The sequence below is a fragment of the Rattus norvegicus genome, chromosome 1 (assembly GCF_036323735.1).
Source record: "Rattus norvegicus strain BN/NHsdMcwi chromosome 1, GRCr8, whole genome shotgun sequence".
NCBI lineage: Eukaryota > Metazoa > Chordata > Mammalia > Rodentia > Muridae > Rattus > Rattus norvegicus.
Genome location: NC_086019.1, coordinates 235,004,277 through 235,029,708, shown reverse-complemented (window position 1 = coordinate 235,029,708; position 25,432 = coordinate 235,004,277). Strand labels below are relative to the sequence as shown.

The window sequence follows — 25,432 nt, the reverse complement described above, 5'->3', positions numbered from 1 at the left end:
GAAAACTATTTAATAGCCTTATGTGTTAAAAGTTGGAATAATAAACTCCATAGTAATCAAATGTAGATATTCACACTTATTTTCTGTTCAGGAATGTAAATGTTAACAATATATTTTTCAAAGGGCAATGCTCACTTTAATTTCCTAATCTTTGTATTTAAGTTTTTAACTTTTATTAAAGTTGTATAGGCGTTCATCTATGTGATGTGAGTATATGCTGTGCGTGTGTCTATACTAGAAAAAGGTGTTGACAAATCCATTGGATTGGAGTTATAGAGAGTCGTGAACTGACCACTGTGGGTGCTGACAACCAAAATCTGTTCCTCTGAAAGAGCACTAAATGTTTTTAACCACTGAGCAATCTCCAGTCCCATTATTCCCATAATTTTAATTAGTGGGGTTTTAACTCATCCTGATTTGAGTGTTAGTAATAAAAGTTTTATGTTTCAGAATCTCTATAACATTTTTGGTTTTTTTCTTGATGTAAAAATACACTGATGTCAAATTACTTGTTCTCCAGTTTAACAATAGTAATTTATACTTATGAAGTAGCATTGCTGTGTTCTTATCGTGAGTCAGACTTCAAAGATTCTTATAATTTATGTGAGTATAGCCATGTTGTTTTACCATAAAGTACTACCATAATAACTTTGATTAAGTTGGTTTAAGCAGGAAGTAGAATTAGTATCTTGGTCTTTCTATAAAAGAAAAGGAAAAAGCATTTTGAAAATTAAACTGTATATCTTTATTACATTCTTTATTCAGAAAACTAAGTCATTTTAATGGAATCAGATTACTCAGCCTTTGCTCTGTGTGAGAGAAAATATTTCAGGAAGGAAGATCCCAATAAGCTTGGGGTGGACACAATCAGTTATAGGCTTATAAAGTTCTATTTGATAAGCAATTGACTAGGTCAGATTATTCATTTAATTTGGCATGTTCATTGTATGTGATGAAAAGAATCCAATTGTGAATTTAAGCGTGCTAAATAATCTTCAGGAAGTCTCCCCAAGAAAATTTGAATGTCTTAAAACTTGCAATAAGGCATGTTTGTTCCAAACACTCTTGGTTTGCCTAGGTTTGCCCATCAGGTTGAAGAAACGCTAATTTGTTGCATTCAGCGGCTGGGTTTTAGATATTCTTTTCCTCCTCTTAGGGGCTAATTAGCCTTTTTTCACAATGTGGCCTATTTAGCCTTAGATTCTCATGACTCATCCAGAGCTGGCTGTACAAAGCCTTAGCAGGCGGGTGTGTCCAACTGCTTAATTAGCCAGAATAAAAAGGTCCTTTGTCAAACAAGCATCTGTTGCTCTCGACACACCTGACAGGCACATTAGGCAAGGGTGACTAGACGGAAATTGTGCCTGTCTCTCCTGTAAGAGTATACAACTCATTTACATGGGGACTACAACAGTGACAAACTGCAGGGGGTTATTTAGTTTATCAAAATAGAGTGATGTGACTACATTTGTGATTGATAAACAAATATCCCTTAACAGGCACTGAAAGACAAAACTAAGCGAATTAACCCCAGGCATAAACAAAACCTAAGAAACTTCTGCTGGTGAATGAGAGAAAATAGGTTATAAGCACCCACGTGGTGTTTAGGGGTTGGAGAAACAACTTAAGGTAGCAGGCTTCAAGCACTGCCCTCCTGTGAGAGTTCTCACTTTGTACAAATGGTGGGGATTCCCCATGATGTGTACAGTGTGTCAGTAGGTTAACACAGTCTGTTTAACAAACTTTCTTCAGAGGATTATTCTCTGGCAGTGTGCTTTGCAATGTCATTATTCTGCTGTTAAGATTATGTCCTCAGAGTTAGTGAATGTAAAGTGCTTCTGGAAAAATAACATGCATCAGAATCCCCAACTGTCCTCAGCGGCAGTCCCAGGCTTTGTGTTTGTCTTGTCCTGAAGCTGTAGCACAGCACACCCAGTTGTTGCAAGGATGGATTTTACAAGTCAGACAGAGGTTGAATGAATTCAGATTCCTCCTTTTTCTGTCTACTGCTTTTAACAGTTTTTTAAAACCCCACCCATGTCTCAGTTTCCACAGTTGTTAGATAATGACACCACCTGCATCATGGGCTTCTTGTGAGCATGAGGCTAGCAAATGTAGTTAAGGCTTTGCACTGTTGGCTGTCATCAGTAAAGGACTTTGTAAATGATAGACCTAACGGTAGTTGCAGCCATTAGAGGCAGTTTCTGGGGTGGTGTGATGAGATCTCTTAGGTCAGGAGCCTGCCAGGGAGTGTCTTCTGAGCAGATGGAGGTGGTAAAACTGGAGAATAATGAAGCTGTGTGTGTGTCAGAGGGGAAGGAGAGCTTGCTCAGGGTTTAACAGCATTGACTGTCCTTGTAGAGGATGGTTCCCAGCACCCACACGGTAGCCAACAACTTCCCCTAACTTCAGTTCCATAGGATCCAAAGCCCTGTTTGGATCTCCTGAAGAGTCAGGCATGCATTTGCTGCACATTTATACATGCAGGGAAAACACTTACACACATAAAATGTAGGTTGTAAAATTTTTAAAGCTAGTCAAATGCATAGAAACTGGGAATAAGCGGAAAGTGTTCTGGGGTTTGTCTGATACTCAGGTGCAGTAGATTGGGTTCTTAATGCCAGTATGGGTGTAGCATAGACAGAACTGGAGACCAAATAAAAGCTTCTCTCCTACAATCTAGCTTTATATTTAAAAACAATCATTTCTTTTTACTTGTTTAGTTTACTCCTGTTGAAAAGTTGACATGTTTTCTACCTTTTTCTTTTTTTTAATTGAATATTTTATTTACATTTATCCCCTTTCCTGGTTTCCCCTCTGGAAACCCCCTATCCCATCCCTCCTCCCCCTTCTTCTATGAGGGTGCTACCCCACCCACCTATCCACTCCCTCCCACCTCCCTGCCTACACCGGGGCATCTAGTCTTCAAAGGACTAAGGGCTTCTCCTCCCATTGATGTCCGACAAGGCCATCCTCTGCTACACATGCAGCTGGAGCCATGGGTTGCTCCATGTGTACTCTTTGGTTGGTGGATTAGTCCCTGGGAGCTCAGAGTGGGGGTGTCTGGTTAGTTAATATTGTTCTTCCTATAGACTTGCAAACCCCTTCGGCTCCTTCAGTTCTTTCTCTAATTCCTCCACTGGGGACCCTGTGCTTAGTCCAATGTTTGGCTGAGAGCATCCACTTCTGTATTTCTCAGGGTCTAGCAGAGCCTCTCAGGAGACAGTTGTATCAGGCTCCTGTCAGCAAGCACTTCTTGGCATCCACAATAGTGTCTGGGTTTGGTGTCAGTATATGGGATGGATCCCCAGGTGGGGCAGTCTCCGGATGGTCTTTCCTTCAGTCTCTGCTCCACACTTTGTCTCAGTGTTTCCTCCCATGAGTATTTTGTTCCCCCTTCTAAGAAGGACTGAAGCATCCACACTTTGGTCTTTCTTCTTTTTGAGCGTCATGTGGTCTGTGAATTGTATCTTGGGTATTCGAGGTTTTTCTTCTTTCGAAAACTTTCATCACTCTTTGTTTATTCTTTTTACATTTACCTGTGCCTTGCTTGCTATCAAATTCAGAGATGTGAATGTATCCTGTGAAGTTGAGAGCATGAACTTCATTGTGATGTCAAACCCTGCCTTTATGTTTCCTGTGTGTGTAATAGCAAGGGCTGGGATTTGACATCTTCAAGCCTCCAGTTACTCACCAATAAAATGAAGGACGTAATAATTTTAATCAGTAATACAAATTCTGGCACTTAAGCTAGTCTTGGCATAGCTTCAGCTAGTTCTGTGGAGAGCAGGAGAGAGTTTAGTGTAAGAAGCTTCAGTGTGGGAACCCACGCACTACTGATGAGGCAGAGGAAGGGAGAAGCACTAACTGGCCATGCGTGATGTCTTAATCTGTACACTGACAAAGCAAGGTCTCCTGGTCATCCTGAAACTGGTGAGACTGAAAACCATCCCGGCAGATGCTGTCCAGTGTCTGGTCCGTTCCTCATTCCTTCTACAAATGCAAGCCTTGCATATGCATTTTGCTCCTTTGTTACAGCACAAAATGTAATCAATACTCCGTGTATACGTAATAAATCACAGGACCCAAAGGGCTTTTGCATTCATTTTTGGATTGCTGTTTTTCTCTCTATTTGTCATGGAAGAAAAAACTTAAAAGGAAGAGATAGGGTTTCTAATTTATGTATTCTCCTTCAAGAAAAAGATAATTTTGAGGGGATAACCAGTGCTGGGGTCTAATTAGGGCTGAGTAAGCACTGTCTCATTGAACCCAGTGCTGGGGTCTACTTAGGGCTGAGTAAGCACTGTCTCATTGAACCCAGTGCTGGGGTCTTCTTAGGGCTGAGTAAGCACTGTCTCATTGAACCCAGTGCTGGGGTCTACTTAGGGCTGAGTAAGCACTGTCTCATTGAACCCAGTGCTGGGGTCTAATTAGGGCTGAGTAAGCACTGTCTCATTGAACCCAGTGCTGGGGTCTTCTTAGGGCTGAGTAAGCACTGTCTCATTGAACCCAGTGCTGGGGTCTACTTAGGGCTGAGTAAGCACTGTCTCATTGAACCCAGTGCTGGGGTCTACTTAGGGCTGAGTAAGCACTGTCTCATTGAACCCAGTGCTGGGGTCTACTTAGGGCTGAGTAAGCACTGTCTCATTGAACCCAGTGCTGGGGTCTACTTAGGGCTGAGTAAGCACTGTCTCATTGAACCCAGTGCTGGGGTCTTCTTAGGGCTGAGTAAGCACTGTCTCATTGAACCCAGTGCTGGGGTCTACTTAGGGCTGAGTAAGCACTGGCTCATTGAACCCAGTGCTGGGGTCTACTTAGGGCTGAGTAAGCACTGTCTCATTGAACCCAGTGCTGGGGTCTACTTAGGGCTGAGTAAGCACTGTCTCATTGAACCCAGTGCTGGGGTCTACTTAGGGCTGAGTAAGCACTGTCTCATTGAACCCAGTGCTGGGGTCTACTTAGGGCTGAGTAAGCACTGTCTCATTGAACCCAGTGCTGGGGTCTACTTAGGGCTGAGTAAGCACTGTCTCATTGAACCCAGTGCTGGGGTCTACTTAGGGCTGAGTAAGCACTGTCTCATTGAACCCAGTGCTGGGGTCTTCTTAGGGCTGAGTAAGCACTGTCTCATTGAACCCAGTGCTGGGGTCTTCTTAGGGCTGAGTAAGCACTGTCTCATTGAACCCAGTGCTGGGGTCTTCTTAGGGCTGAGTAAGCACTGTCTCATTGAACCCAGTGCTGGGGTCTACTTAGGGCTGAGTAAGCACTGTCTCATTGAACCCAGTGCTGGGGTCTACTTAGGGCTGAGTAAGCACTGTCTCATTGAACCCAGTGCTGGGGTCTACTTAGGGCTGAGTAAGCACTGTCTCATTGAACCCAGTGCTGGGGTCTACTTAGGGCTGAGTAAGCACTGTCTCATTGAACCCAGTGCTGGGGTCTACTTAGGGCTGAGTAAGCACTGTCTCATTGAACCCAGTGCTGGGGTCTACTTAGGGCTGAGTAAGCACTGTCTCATTGAACCCAGTGCTGGGGTCTAATTAGGGCTGAGTAAGCACTGTCTCATTGAACCCAGTGCTGGGGTCTAATTAGGGCTGAGTAAGCACTGTCTCATTGAACCCAGTGCTGGGGTCTACTTAGGGCTGAGTAAGCACTGTCTCATTGAACCCAGTGCTGGGGTCTACTTAGGGCTGAGTAAGCACTGTCTCATTGAACCCAGTGCTGGGGTCTACTTAGGGCTGAGTAAGCACTGTCTCATTGAACCCAGTGCTGGGGTCTACTTAGGGCTGAGTAAGCACTGTCTCATTGAACCCAGTGCTGGGGTCTACTTAGGGCTGAGTAAGCACTGTCTCATTGAACCCAGTGCTGGGGTCTACTTAGGGCTGAGTAAGCACTGTCTCATTGAACCCAGTGCTGGGGTCTAATTAGGGCTGATAAGCACTGTCTCATTGAACCCAGTGCTGGGGTCTAATTAGGGCTGAGTAAGCACTGTCTCATTGAACCCAGTGCTGGGGTCTACTTAGGGCTGAGTAAGCACTGTCTCATTGAACCCAGTGCTGGGGTCTTCTTAGGGCTGAGTAAGCACTGTCTCATTGAACCCAGTGCTGGGGTCTACTTAGGGCTGAGTAAGCACTGTCTCATTGAACTGTGACCCAGCTTTGGCTTCCGGCATCAGAGCATCATTGTCTTCCGTCACCCTAATCAATTCATTGTGTAGTGAATGATGTAATTCTCACTCAGTTTTAGGCATTTCCATGGTTTTAATGCTAGTCCAAATAAACATTTATTGACATTCCTGTTACATTTAAAAGAGTCACAATTTGTTATAGTTCACATAAAAATCTTGATTTTTAAGCTTCTTTTGAAAAATCACAAGTATTTTCTACACGGTGGCCTCTCATGTATCCAGGATATCTTAAAGCTGCATATTAGCCTGTCACTGTAAATGACCCAGGAGTCACAGCTCTCATCTTTCATCTATTTTCTTGCCCAGCATAGCCAGCTTCCCTCAGTTAAATGTGAGACTCAGGTTGCCTCATGGATTCATTTATTCATTGGTAAATGTATTTATTAAAAAACCCAGAAGATCTCTTTGCTTCTGTTACACAACCCACGGCAGCTGTTGTTGCTGGACTTTTGTGCCTTTTGTGTAGCTCTAGGACTTTGACTAAGAAAGCAATAAGGAAAGAGTCACACTGGAGGAAATTACTCAGGTCAGAATGAAAAGCACGGCCCAGCTGTTCTCTTGCTACATTGACTATGTTCTTAACCCTCTGGGTTGCAGACTCTGTGTTTGTAAGATAAGAATAGATTTGTTGTTTTTCAAGGTCCATATCTAAACTTGAATGAGAAGGTGGTTGTAGAAAAAGAATTGGATTGGTTACACTGTGACAGAGATTTTGAGAAGAATTAATTTTTGCTTCCAAGCAGTGAATACTTGAGAACTTAATTTTCTTAAGGAACATAAATGTTTCCCGTGTTCTTTACAGTTTAAACTGTGATGTATTATTTTTCATAGGCTACCAATTAAATAGTACTGCCTGCCTTATCTACAGACCTTGAAACTTATTTACCTTTATACAGTCCAGGAAATTCACATTTATTTTTATTGAAATTATAAGTAGCATGTAACATGTACGTATATATACATATACATATACATATATATATATATATATATATACTTAGAGAGTAATTTAGAAATGATTTACTCTATATATTCTTTATTGACATCCTAATAGCCTTGTAAAGTGTCTAGAAAGTATGGTTTATTACATGGACATCTATTTCAGATTGTGTTCTGAGATTTGAATATCAGGAATATTTTAAACCATAGTTCATTAAAGGATTGAAATATTTTATAACAGCTGAGATCAAAGGACAGCAGCTTTCAGTGAAGTTCTGCCTCTGTATCTTAGGGCAAGAGGTACTAAGAAGGATTTTTAAAGTAAACATTATTAATTTTCTTTATTTAGTTAAAAACCACTGACAATGACTAAAAGCAAGCATGGGCTGTGGTGACAGTGTATTGGTGTGAGTGGTATTGTGTGTTGAACGCCTCAGTATAGGATTTGAGAACTGCAATGAAGCTTGTCATGCAAAGCCAACACTTTAAACTGTTTTCATATATTCCAGAGACCATCATGCAGACTTCAGAGACGGGTTCAGACACAGGTTCGACAGTGACTCTACAAACATCTGTGGCTAGCCAAGCAGCAGTGCCTACACAAGTGGTACAGCAGGTGCCAGTCCAGCAGCAGGTAAGGACCTGTTATTCTGAGAGGTGCTGTTTGCTGTGATGACTAACAGCGCTTACCTCAAAGATACTAGGGATTTACTCTCTAGCTTCCTGGAGGACTGGGACAGTGCTCCAGTTCCCTTAAGTTGCATCAGCAAACGTTTCTTGGCTATTTCCCTGGTGCACTAGGTCCTTTCCTTGCTGGGATGTAGAGCTAATAAGATAAATTATAAACCACGTTCTTCTCCTAAGTGCTTTTAATGCTTACAGGGAGTTGATTTTTCTAACTTGTCTACCTTCCATTTTTTCCTCTCTTTGCACTGCTTACTAGAACTTCCAAGTACTCTTGTATCGAAATTTCACCAGTAATACTTTTACTCATGTTGAGTTGTTCTTGATAATGAAAAGCACGATGTACTTTATTTGCAAGGATTTTGCCTTTGTGGTGTTTTAGAAATTGCCTTGGCACTAGTTAGCTGCTGAATACTATTTAATAAAAATAAAATATTCTTAAAAGTCTGTATATCTGACTCATTCCGTTTAATGAATTTCAGAAGCATTCATCATCAGATGTTTAGTGCAGGTCTTACTCATGCTTAGGAAATTTGGCTTGTTTTGGACAGATGCTGACGAGTTATACATGCCAGTTAACAGTTCTGTGTGTGAACTGTAGGCACATATGAGGTATTTGTTCCAAACAGTAGCAAGGACTTGCGTATTTCAAAATACTAGTTATGGTTATGTTTTCCCTTCTTCACTCCCTCCCTCCCTCCCTCCCTTCCTTTTTTTCTTTCTTCCACCCTCCCCAGCCCCTCCCCCCCAATCTTCAGTAGTACTTAAAAGGTAATTCTACAAATAGTGCCTTAAAAGCTACTGGGATTACTGACATCGTTACCAACCTCACAATTTAACACTTTTCAAAAAAGGTAGGTCTTGCTTCAAAGAATAGCTAAAGATCAATTGAGACATTGTTCTGCATTTTTAACATTAAAAAGTTAACACCAATCTGTCAATATTAAGCACTTGCTGAATAGATAAGATTTCTGGTTCAGGATCTAATTTTGATCCCACCCGTGTTAAAAAAAAAATGACAGTTTGAGTGAGTATAAATGTGCCAGAGGTTCCTAGTTCCAGGGGATAACTTCTTGATATAGAAGCAGGTCTGTAGTATGCACGTGACCCTCATGATACAGAAGCAGGTCTGTAGTATGCGCGTGACCCTCATGATATGGAGGCAGGTCTGTAGTATGTACGTGACCCTCATGATATGGAGGCAGGTCTGTAGTATGTACGTGACCCTCATGATATGGAGGCAGGTCTGTAGTGTGTACGTGACCCTCATGATATGGAGGCAGGTCTGTAGTATATACGTGACCCTCATGATATGGAGACAGGTCTGTAGTATGTGCGTGACCCTCATGATATGGAGGCAGGTCTGTAGTATATACGTGACCCTCATGGGATAGAAGCAGGTCTGTAGTATGTATGTGACCCTCATGATACGGAAGCAGGTCTGTAGTATGTATGTGATCCTCACAAGAATATATATACTACTTGTTTTCAATACATATACTATGTGTTTTCAGTGTGAACCATTTTTTTATTGAGTAATCAGTTGGTGTGCCCTTCCCTAGGAAGAGTATTTCTTCCATTCTCAGCATTTCTTAGTTGCCTTTAATTATTTGTGTAGAGTTGAGACCTTTTAGTCTTTCCTCTATCTACTTTGGCCTTTCTATAGTTGTTTTTGTTCAGCTCAAGTTTGGGCAGTTACGTTAGTGAGACCTCCTGACATGACTAGGAGACACAGCCTCACAGTAAACTCCCAGATACTTTGATTCTTATAATTTTATACTGCTTTTTTTTGCAATATGTCCTAAGCCTTAGGTTTGATGGATTTTTTTTAAGTGTGTGTGTGTGTGTGTGTGTGTGTGTGTGTGTGTGTGTGTGTGTGTGTGTTGTAGCTGTGTCCATTGAGACTGGCAAAGTGAAGTTTCCATGATGAAGGGTGACAACATTTATCTGTGGGTATAAAGTCAAATATTTAGAATATAGTTAGGGGGTTGCTTGTTTAATAAAGTGGTCTTTGCGGATTCTCCTCCAAGATCCATGATTTCATTCTCCTAGGGAAGTTGGTTAGTCACAATTTCCCTTTTTATGATTAGGCCTTAAGTTCAATTAGAGAGGTGTTGGTTACTGCCAAGGAATTTGTACCACTATTGCACCTTTGGGTTATGTCATGCTGGTGGTTGTTATGCTTCATGGACATCATACCTGGGTAGGACTGTTAGTTGCTTGCTCTCTTTGGAAGCTTACATGCCACCTACTGGTAACATGGAAGCTAGTATTTAGCAATACATCTAGCTCCGGGGGCCTCTTGGACCTATGTCTGAAGTGCTTGGTATCTTCATCAATAGGGACTTACCTCTTCCTCTAGAGGTGCAACCAAGGCCAAAATTAATAATATCAGTAGCCTGTAGGTTTTGGGGAGTCTCTTATACAACTACCAACAATTCAAAATAAGGTTTCTAATGCTTGGTGTTTCTTCTGTATTTTCTCCCTCTACCTAGACCCCCCCCCCCCATTTCCCTGATCCATTCACTTCTCCCTTGCTATTCTTCTCTGTAATATTTCCCCACTCCCTTACTCTAGCAATGGTCACTTTTTACTTTCCTGGTTTCTGCAGTTGTTCCAGAATATATATTCACATCTGATTGTTGGGACTGGAGACTCTGATGAGATGCAACATTTGTCTTTTTGGGTCTGGATTACTTTACTTAATATGATCTTTCCTTGTTCTATCCATTTATCTGCAAAGTTCATCACTTTATTTTAATTCGTGGCTCAGTAGTATTCCACAGTATAAATGTTTCATGTTTTTGTTTTCCATTTGCTAATTGAAAGACATTTAACTTGCTTCTTTCTCCTAACTGTTGTCTATAAAGTAGCAATGAATATGGCTGAACAAGTATCTTTGGATTAGGATGTTGAGTCCATTGGTGTATGCCAAGGAGTAGTAGAGGTAGTTTTACTTCTTAGATTATTTATATTCTCCACATTCATTTCCCCAGTGACTGCACCAGTTTGCAATCCCATCATCAGTGAGTGAGTATCCAGTATCCCCTCCAACATTTGTTGTCAGTTGTTTTGTTGATCTTTGTATTCTGACTGGGGTATAATGAAATCTCAAAGTTGTTATATTTCCTTTTTCTTAATTGCTAGGGATGATGAACATTTTTGAGATATTCCTTAGCTATTTTCCTTTCTTTTGAGAACATGTTTTAAGATCTAGGTATAAACAATTTTTGGATGGGTCTTTTGTTTTAAATGTTGAGTTCTTTATATATTCTGATATTAGTCTCTGATATGTATAGCTAGCAAATATTCTGTCCCATTCTGTGTGCTTCCTCTTCATCTACTTGATTGTTCCTTTGCTGTGCAAAAGCTTCTTAGTTTTATGAAGTCCCACTTGTCAATTGTTGCACTTAATTGTTGTACAAATAATATCCTATTAGGAAAATTCTCCCCTGTGTCTTGTTGGCTGACTCATACGTTTTCTTCTGGTAGTCTCGCTGCTTCATACTTATGTCTTTCATCCATTTGGAGTTAGTTTTTGTACAAGGTGATAGACGTGGCTCTGTTTTTGTTCTTTGGCATATGGATTCCATTTGTGGGAAATTTTGTTGTCGTTTTTTTTTTTTTTTTTTTTATTCAGCCTTTGTTTTTGACATCTTTGTCTATTACAAAGTGGATGAAACCCCATGTTACTTAAGTTCGGGTCTTAGATTTTGTTCCATTGGTCTACTTATCTATTTTTGTGCCACTACTCTATTGTTTTATCTTAAGATAAAGGCAGTATATTTTAAGAACTGGATAGAGCAGGACACTGAATATGGGACCTGAGGTAGACCTGGCAGGTCAGGGAGGTCATGTAGATAGGGGGCATCAGGCAGACTCACCAATCTAGATCCTGGAGAAGGATGTCAAAGTGGTTGGATGTGGCATAGAAGAGACCTATGCATTGTGGCAGATAGCGCAGTTCTAGGCTGGATCCTAAAGGAGGATGTGGAAGACCTGTCTTGGTAGAGAGGTTTAATTTAGTGAAACTTTAGTGGACTTTGTTTCCCTGTTTTGTTTTTGTCTATATTGTTCACGTTAAAAAATATGTTCAAATTTAGGTCTGGTTCTTCCTCCTAACTCCAAGCTCCCAGAAAAAAGACTTAGACTCAAAATATATTTGCAAATACCTTAGCAATATAGCTAGGTTTCTCTCACTTTGGATCATACCTTAAATTATTCCCTTTATTTTAACCTGCATTCTGCCATGTTGTTAATTAACTGCGCTAAGGCACCTTCTTTGCTCCCCTCCATATTCCTAGTTAATCTGGATCTTCTTCTCTCCCTTTCTCTTCCCTCTGACTGGCAGATATTCTGCTCTATTCTCTATTCTGCCCAGCCATTGGTTCTACATAACATTAATCATTTTTCTATTTTGAGATCTTTTGTACCTTTCCAATTATCTTGAAGTGTATCTTAGCTTGTTAAAGAAAATTGTTCCCTGAGCATGGAAGAGAAACCAGGACTAATTTCTGCTGCCTAACTGCGTTTTTCTACCCTTGCATTCTATGCCTGTCTTAGGCCTTCCTGACTAATATTCCATTCTGCTCTTCCACAAGACTGTACTTTGCATCAGTGAGTGGGGACTTGTGGCTTTTGTCTGTCTGGGCGCTCGTGATTTCACTTAGTATGCCATTCTTGTTGATAATAGCCATTCTTAGTGAGGGGAGATAACAGCTTACTCTGGTTCTGACTCTGATCAATTCAGGTGGTGATTAATGATGTTCTTTAATACTTACTTTTTGACCATTTATATCTTTCCTTTTGAGAAATATCTATTCCGATGTTTGGTCTATTTTAATTGTATTATTTATGGATTGGGTTTTTTAAAAGTTTTTGGTATTTTTTATATTCTGGATATTGATTTCTTGCTAGACATATAGTTAATAAATAATTCCTACTATTTAAAAATGTATTCAAATGTAGATAACCTTTGGGTATTAATCGAAATTTGAAATGTGTGGAGCCAGGTGTAATCCCACACCAAGGAAGTGAATAGAAAGATTGTCATTTGTTTGAAGCTCCTAGAAAGTTACAGACTTCATAGATTTTCTTATCAAATCCTGTCTCAAAGAACAAAACAAATAAAACAAAACAATAATAATAATAAACAAACAGCAAAACCCCTACACATTAGACCAAATCAAATGCACATAAGGGCAAACGAAATAAAATAGACTCTGGTCTGAATGCATTAGTGGGTCTTGTTGCATTTGAACTGGGATTATCAGACTGAATTGTACTTTAGAATTGGACTGTGTTTAGTAACTTTGCCTTCCCTTTTTAGCTAGTTGTATATCTACCAAAACTTTGTTCAGCCTCCTATGCAGGATTTAAACAAATGATTAGTTGGATGTTGGGACTTGGATAGGGGAAGACAAATAGGATTTATTGTTTTTTATCTTTCTTTTCTAACCCCCAAGTCTAATATGGTACCACAGGTGACTGTTTAGTCTTCCTCACTGTAGGTACTGAACCAAAAATAAACCTTTAAACTTTTCGTGAAAGGGAACATCTTTGACTTTACTGCATAGAATTGATAGGATTTTACTCCTTTTTAAATAGAACTGCTGTGTGTGCGTGTGTGCGTGCGTGTGTGCGTGTGCGTGTGTGCGTGCGTGTGTAAGAGTAATAAAAACAAAAAGGTTCCAGTATGGTGGTACATGTCTGTAATCCCACTTGGAAGCCTGAGTAGGTTAGAGGCCAGCCTGGAGTATGTAACAAGTTCACAGCTTCAGTTTGTGTAGGACACACCAAATTCTGTCACATCTATCCCACTCAAAAGGAGACTGGAAACTGCCTCCAGTAGTAGAAAGTCAACATCACCAAATATAAATAGCTGATTACACACACACACACACACACACACACACACACACACACGCACACACACACATGTACACACTCACACTTCATTCTTGTCCACAGAAAAAAAGAGTCTCTTGTACACCTGGACCATTCTTTAAGAACTACTGAGCTGTCCTGTAAAACTCCTTTCAGATGGCATATTTTCGGTTTCTCAGATACTTTTCTCTGGGATGTTCAAGACAGCTGATACCTTCCTTTTGGTGTGTTGAGCATAGAAGGTGAGAATTCTCATTTTCTTTTTGTGTCAACACTGTTTCATTTCACTTAGTGTTAGATTTTCTTGGAAACACTTGTTATAGCTTCCTAGTGGCCTTCTTCAGAAGGATTGTTTTTCTCTTTGTCCTTTACCCCTTTCTATTCTCCTTCTTTCCCTGCTTATGAGAAGAGTTTCTTGTTTGAAATTCCCTGGGTTGAATGTGTAATACAACCATGTATAGCTGATAATAATAGTATGGTAATAATTTCTTATTGCTTTAACATGCCTTTAATGTTTGAAATTGTAATTAGAATGCTGCTGAATGCTTTTAGCTTTTATTTGTGACATTGGTGGAAATTGATGGATACTGAAATCAAGTGTTGATGTTAAAAGTAGTTAATTCTGTTGATTCAGCTTTTTAATATAACTTGATTAGAAGTGACAGTTTTCAAAATACCCATCTTATTATTTTAAAAATACTAGATTAGATGGCTAGATATCTGTAGAATTACGACTACACATAGACTCTTAGTCTTACATTATTTCTGTGTTATTTGTCATTTTACTTTGGAAGATTTGTTTAAGAATTTTTCATAGCTCATTCTTCACAGCAGTGATTTCATACCTTCCTCCAGGAGATAATCCTCTTGGGCCTAACAGAACTAACTACTAGGAGAGGGACCTATCATTCCTTAGTTAGCTAGATCAGGTTCTTTTAATGGTAGATCTGTGACACAGGACAGAATTTCAGCACTTACTTTACTCCTGGATCTATAGATATTGCTGATACTGCTGATGAGTCTTAAACCATTGGAACTAGAACCCACAAGCCCTGCCCCTTTCAAGTTTCCCAGCAACCTTTACAGCTAGCTGTAGTTTAACACTCTTACAAGCATATAAATCAACAAGCATACTATATTAGCATATAGTATATACAATAATCTCTATATTGTACCTTCTAGAGGAGTCCTGGGGTTGAGAGACTTCAAGTGAGTTCAAGAAACAAACACATACATATGCACATAAACTGGCTGGGCTAGAGCACCTATTCTGATATGCCTGTTGATGAGTGGGGAAGGGAACAAGTTATGGGATCCAGTGATATTCTATTCATATTTTGGACATTTAATTTACCATTAGGTTTAAATGAAGAAATAATTAGGGCAAGGGTGCAAGAATTTACATAATTAACCAGCCCTGTAGTTGTAGGTATAGTTGACTTTATTCTATAAAGTAATCTGAATAACTCCATTTACTTGAGGACATTCATCTGGTTCCTATAATGGGATCAGCTCCAAAGGTTAGCCACACTATCACAGGTGTTATGCAAAATTAAGAATCAGGAAGGGATTTTATTCAAGGTGACAGACAAAGAGATAGGAAATGAAGGCAGACACGGCAGGCTTTCATCCTGCCTTTAGTAATCTCATGGGCTCAAGTGAGGAGCCAATGCCTTTTAAGCAAATAGCTAATTCTAAGAGACTATCATATTAGAACTTACCAAGGACATGTTCCCAGAGGGAATGATTTTTAAGCCAAGATTTGCTAAGATTTTAGATAGACTAGAAGAGTTTCTGTTGTTATTTATTTTGATTTTTATAAAAGAAAATATAGCTAAGAAGTTTATGACCGTGTACAATTAGGATTAGGAAAAGGAGGAAAAGGGAGTTAAGAGAGCTGTTAGGAGGAGTTAAAAGAAGAGTTAAGGTCCATTCCATAATGGATCATCATTGAGCACTGGCCAGAGGCACTGAGTTCTTCCTTATGTTTTTGAAGATTTGTTAGGGTTGTCAGGTCTTGTCTTTTATTTTATGCAATTAGTTAACATAGAAGCAGCATTCCTTCAGGAAGAACAGTCAAAGGCCACCTTTCTCTGCTCTTAATAGATCTAATCCTTGACAATTTTGTAGCTCTACAGTGACCTAGAGGGTGAGGATGGTCTGAGCCATCTGTTGAAGGTTCTGGATGAACAGAGAGAAAACCCGATGGTAGTTAGATCCACTAGTCCGGTGGTGACACCAGCGGCTATACCCAGGACTGCAGGAAGAGATAGGCCCTGAACTGTCTGTCTGTCTGTGCTTCTGTAAACTGATGGGAACCAGCAAAGGTTCTTCTGGGAACTACCCTAAATTTTTAGAAAAGGAGCACCAAGACACAAGCCTCAAACCACCCCCTGCGTAGGCAGTGATAAACTTGTAAGATCGAAGCATTGTGAATGTTCAGACATGGAGGATAGGTCGTAGTGATCAGAGTCATAGTGTTAAATTTCTGAGGAATCCAGTGTGCTCATTTAGAGTGTCACTGAGGAGTTAACGCAGTTCGTGATGCCAAAGGAAAAAATGTAGGAGAAATAAGGGTTGGTAGTGATATTTGATTTGATCAGTTAATGAATGGTGAAAAGAATCCGAGGCCACAAACGGTGGTCATGAGTTTGATCCAGAAGCGACACAACCAGCATTCTCCAGAGCATCTAGGCACAGTGTCATTCAGTAACTGAAGTGTGGGAGTTAAAGCCTGAAACAAAAGATGGAGTGACCATGAGGACAGCGAGGTGGGGTCAGTGTTGTCCAGGGAGAAGTAGGGGTAGGTAAGAGCCTCTGATGAATGTCAGATCACATCTGTTTTTTCTGTACCTAGATGTTGTGAGAGTGGGGTGTATACTCCTTGTATTTTGATCGTGCTCAATGGATGATTGTGGTAAATATGGCAGTAAACTACTGGCAGTGACTTCTGGTTCCCATCTGGAGTGATATGCGTCTTTAATTCAAAAAATAAAAATCTCTCATTCCTTGTAAAAGTTAGAGTCTCCTACTGAATATGCCCCTTGTGCTCTTATTGAATATAAGTGAGGGCAGCCTGCATAAGTCTCTGGCCAACATTGACAATAATTTCTAGTTTGGTCATAAAGAAAGCAAACAAAATGGCCAAGAGTGAAAGAGGCTGATATAGGTGTTATAGGGATACATATCTCGTAATGGCAACCTGACATTGAGCGGTCTCCGGTTTCTACCACTTGAGTGATCTGGGTAGATTGTTGAGTATAGAAGTCTTTTGATCCCCCAAATTTCTATACATGGAATCTGCTACCAACACGAGCAAGCATCAGGAAGTAGGAAAAGGAAGGTAGGTCATAAGCTAGTAGGGTCAGACTCAGCAGATGTATGAGATCGCTTTCCTCTGAGACTGGTGGCAACTGGTTTTTCATGGTATCTTCTGAATAAGGGAGCAGTTTCTGTTGAGGTTGAAATGTAAGAAGGAGGGTTATCTTGAGATGACTGTATAAAGATGGGAAAGACAAATCCAGTGTATTGAGATTAGCTGTGGTTGGGGCAGTAAGGCACCCTGATGGTGCCTGCCCATTTATCTTACTGAAGGGAGGTTGGAACTCTGAAACAGGCATGATCAGCCTGAGAAGGAGAACAGAGACTGTCTCTGACCACTACCCATCCTAAGAATGTGTCAACCAGGATCAAAGGGTATTTGGAATGTCTAATAGTGGGCATGTGGATGAAGTTGAGTTGCTAGTCTGACCCAGGGAGGGATCCCATAGCTTGAAGTATTGGAGAAGGAGGATGCAAGGCCTGGAGGTGGGATTAGAAATTTGACAGGTTTTACAAGAAGCAGTGATAGTCTTTATCAAACATCCTCAGGGGTGGCTGTAAATAGTGTTAGTAAAGTGAGACGAAGCCTGGCTATTAGGGTGACAGCTGGTGCAGGTCGGATGGAGGTTGTCGAGTGCCTGGGGATGACAGTACAGATATGGCCTGTAAAGTGAGGATGCCTTGCGGCATGTGAGAAGAATTGAGGCCTCTGAGATCCGAAGCTCAAGCTGCCTTGTTGGCTTGGTTATTTCTCTTACAGATACTTGTCTGCTTCATGTGATCAACAGTGGATGAGTCCTATGACCGTGGTAAGATGAGAAGCCTTTCGCTAGGCCATAACTTGGGCTGACTTAGTTCCTAACCTCCCCTTGTTGTTAGTTGTTAGCCCATGCTTCCTCTAGATGGCTGCTTCTGACAGGAGAATGTCGAAGGCATATTTGGAGTCTGTATTAAGGTTAAGAAATTGTCCCTTTGCTACTTGAAAGGCATGGGTAAGAGACACTAGTTTGGTTTGTTGGTTTGTGGTTCATGCTAGAAGGGCATCTCAACCAGCTTGGTGTCTGAAATGATAGTGTATCCCACTTTCCAGACTGCCTCAAGTAGGAAGAAACTGCCTTCTTTGTACCACGTGTTCCTCATGCAACAGTGAGATGGGGTGTGTCCTGGGATTGGTTGGAGGAGGAGTTTTAAAATGTTGAGAGGTGGGTGTGTTGTCCTCTATCAATGCTACCTGACGAGAGAAAATGAGAATACCTCAGGTATAAAGGATTATTTGAGCAAGGAAAGTGTCAAATAAAAAATAGGAATCTTGAATTCTCTACCCCCAATCTAAACACAAGTCCTAGGAATGAGCAGCAGTGTATCCAGAACATCTTACAAAGAGAAAATAAAATAAAATTTATGTAACAAAATGTTAATCCAAATCAAGTGGAGAAATATTTCCTAAGGTACTTACTTTACCTTATCTGGGTGAGAAGCCTTCTGGAGTATTCTGCACTGACTTCTATCAGTCATTGCCAGAGGGATCTTCATAGATATGCATAATATCCTGATTTTGAATTGGAGTGCTAGGGCACTAAGTATGCACTGTCTTAAGTGGCTGGGCTGAAACTGTACATTGGGATGGTATAGATGAGCATGTGTGAACAGCACACAGGACATTTACTATGTACATTTATTATAAGAGCCGACTGCCTTCAGTCATCTCTACTGTGGCATAAAACCTCAGTGATGCCTCTTAACAATTTTATCTTTGATCAAATGTTTGAAGTTTTAAAACTGCAAGCTGAATATTATCTTAGTATTTTATTATAGTTATTTTTATTTTTGGTATATCATTATAGTTCTCTTGTTTGCTAATCAAGTTATCTTATATCCTTTCTTCTAAGAATAGAGTATCAGTGATCTCTGCTGTCATGTCCTCCCCAGCTTCTGTCCTCTACTAACCCAAGGTTTACTTTAGGCTTTGTCAGCTAAACTATTTCCCATCGCTTACAAATTTATGTTACTACTTCTTGGATGCTTTCCAGGTCTTCTTCATCTTTCTTAATTTGACAGTCTATTTTCTTTAACTATTTTTCAAGAGTATACATTTATTTAAGAGATGTTACATAATTTAAATTTCTGACCATAAGTAAAACTTTATACTTGGTTAATAATTTATCATTACTTCACTGAATTGAAATTTAAATGATTTGAGAATCTATAAATCACTGAAATTATTCTAAAAGTCATAGCATATCTGTCTGTATCAATTACTTACGTTATTAAAATGTATCTCAGAACTCTGTAAGTAGAAACACTTATTTAATCCTAAGTACTTTGTTCTGATATAAATAAAGTATTAAAATTAAATAGTGAGAATTGAATTTGCTGTTAATGAAATTGAATTAGCTATATTATTTTACATGTCTCTAAATTTATTTATTTTACATGTCTCTAAATTTATTAAGTCTAGTAGTAGTAGTAGTAGTAGTAGTAGTAGTAGTAGTAGTAGTAGTAGTAGTTGTTGTTGTTGAGGGGAGAGGTTGCTACTGTTAACAGAACTATGTAGCATTTAAACAAATCAAATCTATAAAACTTGTTACAAAACATGCCTGACAACAACTATTAATGTCACATTTTAGTCATATATATACACAGTTGCAAATAAACTGAGTGACTACTTCTGATAAGATTTTCTCTTGAGTAGGGTAATTCAGTAATTTTTTTGTCCAGTTAAGGGATTCTTTTATAGTAAAAATAATCTTTCTTTGAATTACATATTTGCTCATCACCTCTCAAAGTATATACCTTACAGTTATAAATAAATGACATTATTTGAAACTCAAATTATTCTTTTACTTTTGTTCAGGGGAAACATTCCATTTTCCATGTGATTTTTTTTCTAGCTTCTTATTTCATTGCATTCTTTTTTCTACACTGGCTTGTCTTCCTCATTTTATTGCAACATTTACTTGTATCCTCTTTATTTTGGACTCATGTGTTTGAGTCTTGTGTAAATTCATTGATCATTCTTGCAATTATTAAAGTCAATTACTATAGAATTGTTAACTTTGAGGGGAAACATCTTGCTTCTTTCTGTTATTTCTTATGTTTCTGCACTGGAACCTAGCCATGTAGGCCCAGGTAGTTGGTTAGAAGTTTTATTAATCTTCTGTGTTCTTTCAGTGGATTCAGACTGGATTAGATCATGACAAGATGGAAGTGAATTTTCTCATGAGTGAAGTTAAGTTTGAGCTCAACGTGTACACCCACCCAGTGTTTACAAAGCACCAAATTGATACACATCACCACTTAGAAGGAAGAAAACTAACTATAGTAATAGAAAAACCAGTGACAGAGTTATAGCAGTAAATAATTGGAAACAACTACTACCATATAATACGTAGCACTAGAAGAAAAAGGAGTATAGATACTAAGTAGAGATACAAAAACATTGATTAATAAGAATAGTAATAGAAAAAGTACTGGATAATATACTAGAAGAAAATGGAGGAAATAGAGAAGGAAAATAAATAAAATGGGGCATGAAACAGAAGATGCAGAAGAGATCCAGTTAAGAATAAAATAAACAAGAAAATGATTTCCTTTTTTAGAGAGATTTATCTATTTTATATATATATATCTCCTGCAACTTTGTCTATGTACCTCATACATGCCCTGTTCCCAAAGAAGCCTGAACAGAGTGCTAGATTGCCCGGAATTGCAGTTACAGTTTTCAGCCACTGTGTAAGTACTTGGAGCCAAACCCAAGTTTCCCCTAAGGGCAACAAATGTTTTTAACCTTTAAGTTATGTCTCTAGGTCCCAAAGGATTGTTTGGGTTTGTTGTTGTTCTTGTTGCTGTTGTTGTTGTTGTTGTTGTTGTTGTTGTTGAAGAGTAGAAAAAGAGAAGTGACAAGATAGAACTAATTTAATTTAAGAAAAAAAAAAGAATTTTAAAATGAGAGCAGCAGCACTTGTCTGTACTGTCAGCAGAGACAGGAGGATTGCTGTAAGTTCAAGGTAAACCTCCTCTACACCGTGAATTCTGAGTCACCCAGATCTAAATGGCAAGACTATCCAGGATACCAAAGCCTCGTAAAAAAAACAAAAACCAAAACAAAACAAACCAGAAAACAAACAAACAAACAAACAAAAAAACTGTGGCAAAAGCTTATGATCCTCGTGACATAAATGGGAAAGAAAAAGGAGGGCTGGAGAGATGACTCAGTGGTTAAGAGCACTGGCTGCTCTTCCTGAGGTCCTGAGTTCAATTCCCAGCAACCACGTGGTGGCTCACAACCATCTGTAATGGGATCTGATGCCCTCTTTGGGCATCTGTGAAGACAGCTACAATGAACTTACAATACATAAATAAATAAATCTTCAAACAAAAAAGAAAGAATAAGGAACCAGAAACTATGTTAAAGAGTGTTAAATATTAAATATCATATGCAAATATTTAAACTGATCAGTTATGGTAGGTATGGTAAGCCCAATACTTATAGAAAAATAGGAACTATAACACCAAGAACATTTAATGAAAGGGAAAAATAAAATTAAGGTTCCCAGTGCTGTGGCAGCTGTGAAAGGTCATGACCCTGCTCACTTGCTCTTCGGTGGGGAACTTTGACCCCTCACTGCCTGGGCCTTCTCTTTCCTTTGTTGTACTCACCATCAAGCAGCAGGGGGAGCTAGCTGTAATTAATCTCATGCCCTGCTCATCAGCAGGAGGTAAGAAGTGGGTGAGCTGCTCAAGGCTGCTCCAGTGTCTTATGCTTCCATGCATCTAGTCTTGAGGCAGGGGAAGGCAGGAGGGAAATGCTCCAGCCCATGGCAGATGGTGGGAACATCTGAGTATTTATATGGGAGATGATAGTTTGAACTCATGTCCTAGTGATTTACCTGGGGAGACACACCCTCATCCCTCCATTAGTTTCTTAAACACTGACTCCAGCCACCGGTTAGTTAAGGGTTCAACTGATAAAATTCCTTAGTGTAATCATGAAAGCATATGATAATTTCTATCATTATTTACCTGTTGGCCATAAAAGTATTTTTGAAATTTAATTAATTTGGCATTGAAGCTAAAACTCCATGTGTTCATTGGACAGTTGCTTGGGAACCTTTGGGATAAGCACTCCAACAGCAGTGAGAGAGAGAGAGATGTCACCAGTCATCTGGGAGCCAAGACAGCTCATGAGAGAGCTTGTCCTGGGTCCAGTTTGCATTTTATAATTTAAAACCACAAGCAAGTGAGGTTTACAGGAGAAGAGGTTGTAGTAGGTTGTTAAGGGCAACAGCTCATTGTTTCAACAAAGTCAGGTTTGGCAGATAGGCAGTATAAACAATGCTTTAGTAAATCACTAATCAGATCAATAAATCAATATTTAATAATTGGTCTTTTCTAGCTTCCTCTACTTCATACCTACTATTGATATCGCTTAAAACATCTGATTTTAGTGTCTTAACAGATTTCTCAAATTAATTATATATAAATGTAATTGGTTATATAGTCCAGTCTGAAATTAGTCATCAACAATTTGTGTGTGTCTCTTTTTTTTTTTTATTTGCTTCAGACCAGAAAGGCTTGTTTTGTTCATGTAAAAGGTACTTCAGTTAAGTTTTGCAGTGATACATCTTTTCATAATAATTCCTTGGAAGGAGTCTAATAGAATTTTAATTTCTATTATGTTTTTATCAAATAATGGAGCTATTAAATGGCTACAGAGTAAAATGAAATAAAATTGCTTTATTGGTATGATCCAAATGTTTCCTTGTGTTTAGAAACAAATCTCCCCAAATTCTGGTATTTAGGAAGTAAGACTTTCTGTGTATTGAGGGAATTGATCAGTTCATGAAGGGAGGACCCTCATGGAGAACCATCAATGTCCTTCAAAAGAGGGGATAACTGCTTATCCTTTCCATCACATGAGGGCAAAGCATGGAGTTACAATATAGGAGCCAGAAATTGAGTTCTTAACAGTAAGCAATTTTCCTTTTGTTGGACTTCCCAATCCCTAGGACTTTGTGCAGTAAGATGTCTTTAAGACATCCAATTTGTGTACACTTTACCCCAAAGGGACCAAGACAGGAATGGCATGAGAACTAATTTTTTCTTCTTTTGTTACTATTGTTATCTATCTGTCTATCTATCTTGTCTGTCTATCTATCTATCTATCTATCTATCTATCTATCTATCTATCTATCATCTACCTATCATCTATCTATCTATCTATCTATCTATCTATCTATCTATCTATCTATCTATCGCTTTGATATGCCATCTGCCTGGGTGATTTCTTTTTCAGGACCTCTTGAAGCTCTTTGTTCTGTTTCAGTAAGTGCTGGCGTTCTCCCCTTTCCCTAACGCATGCTCAGGGCTTAACTATGTACCAGTACTTGTGGCTGGTAGTTATAAGCAGTAGATCTTACTCCTTCCTTCATGGAGATTACTCTCACACACAGAACTGTTCTTCCTGTTCACTTCAGATCTAACACAGGTTCTGAAGGAGGCTTCTTAGATTAAGATGCAAGTGAGCGACGAGACAAGGTTAACTCTCCGCGCCATCCTCATTTCAGTCAAAGACTTCTGTGAGTTATCCGCACCTGGGCAGGCAGGGAGGACATAGAGCTAGATGGCTAGACTTTCTCAGTGAACGCAAGTGAACTGAGGCATACCTTACCACATCTAGTGTGACAACTAGGTAAGTTTTTCCTTTACCGTAAATCAGCATTTGTTCTAGTTTCCTTTCTGTTGCTGTGATAAAACACTGTAGCCAAAAATAGCTTCTGACTTTGGGGAAGAAAATATTTATTTAATTTACATTTCCAGATCAGAGTCCATTATTTGAGGAAGTCAAGACAGAAACTAAAGCTAGACTGTGAAGCAGAAACCATGGAAGAACACCACTTACTGGAATGGTTACTGCCGGCTCATTGAACGTTAGCTGCCTCGTGCAGCCCCAAATCTACCTGCCCAAGGAATGGTACCACAACAGTTGCTGCCCATTCTGCATCACTTAACAAGCAAGTTACTGTCTCACAGACATTCCTACAAACATTCTGATCCCGACATGTACCCAACTGAGGCTTTTCTCTTGTGACTGCAGAACAAAATTCCTTGTCAACTTGACATATAGACATATCTCTTTAAGCCATAGATAAACAAGAAGGGTATTTTAAGTCTTGCTGTCCTACTGTTATAAATTTCCTTTCAAAATATCTTTTATCAAAGTTTACATAATTCAGTTATGTATCAGAATATGAATAATTCAGTATTTCTTAGAGTGCAAAAATTTTAGAAATTTAATATATTATGCAACAATCATTTTCCTTCTAGATAGAAGGTCAATTGTGGGGCAGTTTATGCTAATGAGATTAAGATGGCTAGTTAATTTCTATCTTACAAAACTATTGAGTTCCATAAACATTATAGTCATTGCATAAATATACATAAAATATTGAAATATGCTTTGTTATCACATATCCTGACTTGTGAAATTGATTTTTAATTTGAGGACTTGATCATATTATTGTGGTGTTCCGTTTTTATCTCATTTTTACTTAGTAAATCTGAACTTCTATCTTGTCTTTTGTATAGGATATGTGGTGTCTACATGTCTGTCTCGGTTTGCTCTGTACTGACAATATTCATATGTTTTGGAGAAATACTATCCTCTCATTTTACCAAGGTCTTAAAATTCAACCAGAACTCTAGGGATTAAGTTTGTATGTGTTAGTCCTTACCTAGGGAGCAGCACTAAGAGTTCAAGGGGTGTGTGTGTGCCCTATTCTGTCCTGTGTCCACTGACCCCGTTTCTTGGGGTGATTCCAAAAGCCATGGGTGTGGGCAGGCCTAATTCCGGCAGTAATTGCTCTGGGTCTTGTCTCAAGTTTTCTCTTGCTGTGCTGACTAATCTTTTTTTCTATTTGACACAAACTAGAGTTACCTGGGAAGAAGCCATGAATAAAGAAAAATCCCTTCTTCCATATTTGCCTACAGGCAAATATGTCGGGCATTTTCATCATTCATGGTTGATGTGTGCATGTTCATAGCCCATGGAGTTGGGGGATGTGGGTAGGAAAAGGTTGCTATCCCTTGGCAGGTGAGACTAAGTTTTATAAAACAAAACAAAACAAAACAGGCAAAGCCATGGGCCAGCTTCCCCCATTGCTTTGACTTCAGTTCCTGCCTCTAAGTTCAGAGCTTGAATGTCTGCTCTGGTTTCCCCTTATGAGGGAGTGTGACCTGAGAACTGTCAGTTGAATCAAATCCTTTCCTTTTCAAGTTTCTTTTGGTCATGGTGTTTAATCACGGCAATAGAAGTCCCAATGAAGGCACTTGCTCTGTAAGAAGCAGCCAGTTCTGTAACTCCCAGCAACATTGCTATGTTAGTTCCTATACGTTATAGTCAGTCTGGCTGGGCTGGACTGG

General features: G+C 39.4%; 1 protein-coding gene across 11 annotated transcripts in view; it reads left to right on the top strand.

Annotated features, from left to right (window-relative positions):
- The window catches only part of Rfx3 (regulatory factor X3), a 259,528-nt gene that overhangs the window by 93,281 nt on the left and 140,815 nt on the right, over nt 1-25,432 (top strand). For all 11 annotated transcript variants that reach the window (NR_172644.1, NM_001395594.1, XM_063268579.1 and 8 more), the window contains one exon: nt 7,630-7,754. Coding sequence is in view for 10 of the 11 variants with exons in the window: in XM_017589448.3 (XP_017444937.1) it covers nt 7,630-7,754 (125 nt within the window). In the remaining variant the exon portion in view is untranslated. The remainder of the gene's footprint in view (nt 1-7,629; nt 7,755-25,432) is intronic.